Source organism: Sipha flava, unplaced genomic scaffold (assembly GCF_003268045.1).
Source record: "Sipha flava isolate LNK unplaced genomic scaffold, YSA_version1 19212_pilon_pilon, whole genome shotgun sequence".
In the NCBI taxonomy this organism is placed as follows: Eukaryota; Metazoa; Arthropoda; class Insecta; order Hemiptera; family Aphididae; genus Sipha; species Sipha flava.
The window spans coordinates 1-3,837 of record NW_020272667.1 but is presented as its reverse complement, the minus strand read 5'-3'; the positions used below and the strand labels follow the sequence as shown (position 1 = coordinate 3,837).

General features: G+C 27.1%; 1 protein-coding gene across 1 annotated transcript; it reads right to left on the bottom strand.

Annotated features, from left to right (window-relative positions):
• Positions 1 to 1,640: 1,640 nt before the first annotated feature.
• Positions 1,641 to 3,061, bottom strand: LOC112681499 (probable cytochrome P450 49a1; the record flags this gene model as incomplete). The annotated part of the gene is given in 4 exon segments (XM_025551750.1): positions 1,641 to 2,298; positions 2,366 to 2,566; positions 2,707 to 2,785; positions 2,892 to 3,061. Coding segments are annotated over 4 exon segments (558 nt in total), but the record flags the coding sequence as incomplete, so codon positions are not given.
• Positions 3,062 to 3,837: the final 776 nt, after the last annotated feature.

Sequence of the window (3,837 nt, the reverse complement as noted above, 5' to 3'; positions counted from 1 at the left end):
TCAACCCATACATATTTTGTAAATGTGTCTATAACAATTAAAATATATTTAAAACCATTATTTTTTTTTTTTTTTTAATGTGATTGCATATCCATAAGATCAGCCTGCCAAAGATCGTCTTTAAACCTAGTTAAGATATGACGACGAGGAAATTTTTTTCTTACCGGACGATGTAGCTCGTATGCAATTTGTTCTAAGGTAGTCATTATACTATTAGATTTCTTTCCCGTAATTCTTCTAAAATCGATATAATTTCGTTATAAACACCAGTATTACCAGCTCCTTCTGACGAAGACAATAGATTGAGCCTAGTAACTAATTCATTAGGATCGTCGTAGTACACTATCTGAGTGAAAGGTAAAACATCTTTATATAATTCCTATCCAAATTTTTTACTAGCTAATAGTGGTTGATCAAATTGAGTCATGTCATCCATAGAGCTATTTTTACCAGACCATGGTGGTGAAAATGTGAAAGATTCATTATTTAAAGATGGATTAATATTTTCACTAACTTTTTTAACCTTTCTATTTGATATTATAAATAATTAATATTGCTTATTAAATTTAAATAAATCTAATTTTTCTAATATAGGTTTCTTCGGTGCCACATGGTACGTATTTAACAATTCATTATTTAACTCTATTTTCATACGTTCATATAAAGGTTTTATAATATTGGTCCATTTGAAGAAACTTTTTGCCTTAGGTATCCCATCAGCTTTTAGATGAACTTTTGTAGATTTTAAAATTTCAAAATATGCTTCAACATCGCTGTAAGTTATACCTTTAGGATTTTTTTCACATAACAAAGACCAAAGACCTGATTTCCATGGAAAATATTTATCATCAACACGTAATTGATTGTTTATGAAACTTACGGGAAAATTACCTATTTTACACTGATCGTTAGCTACATCATAATGTAGTCCAAATGTTTTATCGTATGTTCTAAGTCATGGAGCTGTACTAAAAAAATTAAAAAATTCCGAAACTTGATCAACATCCTCATCATCGTCCTCAATTTTATCAGTCGCGGTATTACTAATATTATCTGATTTTGTTTCACTTTTTTTTCCTTCAATTGATTTTAGAGGTTCTATTATCGGCTTGAACGTTTCACGAAAATAGTTGTCAGACTCAATAACCCCTCTTTTCATTTCCATAATTTTTCGTTTTATATTTTTTCTAGACGAAATTAAGTTTTTAATCAAACCGTCCTCGTTATCCATTTTAACGGACTGAATTGAAATTTAATATGATGTAGTATTTATATGTCTTTACATTTTTTTTGTTGTGATTTTGATGAAAGGTGTTACTATAATCAATAGGTATTTATAGATGATACTATAATCAATATTGTTATATTACTATAAACTTATGAAATCCACACCCATATCTACCTTTATTCATTTCCGAACTTTTATCAATGATCATAAAATCCATTTACTAGGATGTTATCATTTTGAACTATCACATACAGCGATCAATTCGTCAACATTTTTAAACACTTGTTTTGAAGAGTGGGGTATTACAAACAAAGTTTATTTTTATGAAAATAGAATTAAATTTTTGTATAATCATATAACATAAACAAAATGTCGGTATAAATATGATGCAAGGTTATAGGAGAAAATGTAATTAAATATCTATATTATTATATTGTTCTATGATACTATGCTAGTTTTTAACAAACGGTAGTGGAATGAATGATCGATGGAAACATATTGATATTTCTCTGATGTAACTATCCATGTATTTTACTTATTTACTATCGTTTTTGCTCAATCAGCCAATTGCGAACGGTTATCGATATCAATTTTGATTTTAAATAAATGATAAGAACCACGGCTATAAATTATCTATGACAATGATAAGAATATAAAATTCACGGACCACGGTCTTTGAATAATAATAAAAATAAAAATAGTTTAATTGAACGGCTCCTCTAAAATATCACTTTATGTTATAATATAACATATCCACCTTGTCGGTGATAAAATGTTATCTATTATCTAGTTTTGAAATATTCCAAAATATTATAAACGTGTGATCGACACAATACATTGTACAACAACATTTGTGTACTTATTTGATATAACTTTTTAACTATTTTACATTAACATTTGGCAATGAAATTGAATAGTAAATTTTATTAATTTACAACATAATACGTTTTAAAATAATTACTTTAGTCTTCTACCATTTTAAACCTCAAAGGGCCATTTGGCATGTATATTGGATGGATAGTGTATTCTAAATCTTCATGATTGTACTGGACCTCAAATGTTTGAAAAATCTTTAACAAAAAAATTAATATTAATATCTTAAAACACTCAAGATGTATTTAATATTATTTTACATACTTTTGCTACAACAGTTTGAAGTTCTAAGTCAGCAAATCGACGACCCAAGCACATTCTTTTTCCATAGCCAAAAGGTAAACTAGCAAATGGATGATGTTTGTATTCACTACCTTTTAACCATCTTTCTGGTAAAAATTGTTCTGGTTGTGAAAAATATTTGCTGCTGTTACTAATAGCATAATGTTGAAACACTACTTGTACCTGAAATAATATTAACATTTATTAGCTCATGTTCATGTATCTACATATAAATATATTATACTTAAATACTTAATGATTCATTATAAGTATTTATTTAAAATCCCATATTATTACTAATAAAGTTGTTCAATAAAACGTACTCCTTCTGGAATTTTATATCCACTTATTACTGTTTCTTTGGTCATGCAACGGCCATTTCCAATAACTACTGGATACATTCTACAAACAAATTAGGTGTACATTACGTGTGTAAGACCCTATTTAAATTTGTGGGACGTTAATTATTCTATAAAATTATACATTAATATGAACTTAAAACAATTACCTTAATGTTTCTTTTATACATGCTTTTAGATATTGCAACTGATCAAGTTTTTCAGAAGTCAGTTTAGAATCGGCATTTGGTAGTACGATTCGTATTTCTTCTCTGAGTTTCTTTTGTTTTTCTTGATTTTGGCTTAACTGATATAGAATTGATGCAAGAGCTGCAGAAGTCTAAATATTTTTTGTAAAAAAATGTATGGTAACTATGTGAAGTTCTTTATTCATAAGTGAACCCGGTTATATATCGAGGTAAATATATTAGTGCATCATATTTTATTTGTTTTTTCATAGTTAATTTAATTTAAAATTATATTATTTGAGTTTTAAAATATTCAAGGAAAATGTCATACATACTAAAATTGTTTAATTATTAGTAAAGACCGGATTTATATGTTTTTACATATCGCTAATTGGTTTATGCAGTTATATGAGAGTAAAAAATGTTGACGATTCATTCAATTCTGAGTTTGTAGAAAAAAGTTTTTTTGCTTATTTTTGCTTATCATAGGTTAGAGAATATTTAGCCCATTTAGCATATTTTAGAATATTTGATTTTTTTTTCATAGTTGAAGATTGTACAAACTGTTATTTGTTATTTTTAATATTGTGACAATAGTGTTAATACAACATTTAATTAAAATATGCCAAAGGAATATTGTTTTTAAATTTTAATACTTTAGACCCGGGATCGTCAATCAGTCGATCGTTGTAAAATTGTAATTTGTAATTTTACAACTATCGGTCGATCGCGTAAAATAATCAGATTAATTGAATAATGGGAATATTAGATTTAAAGATTAAAGACCTAAATTTTCCTGGATGTCAATCACTAGGGACTTAAATGTCAAATGTAGCTCACTTGTTTGAAAACGTTGCTATAGACTATACTGTAATATTTTTACTGAATTCCTACTCTTACTGAAGTACAATAGTATTCTATTATAATA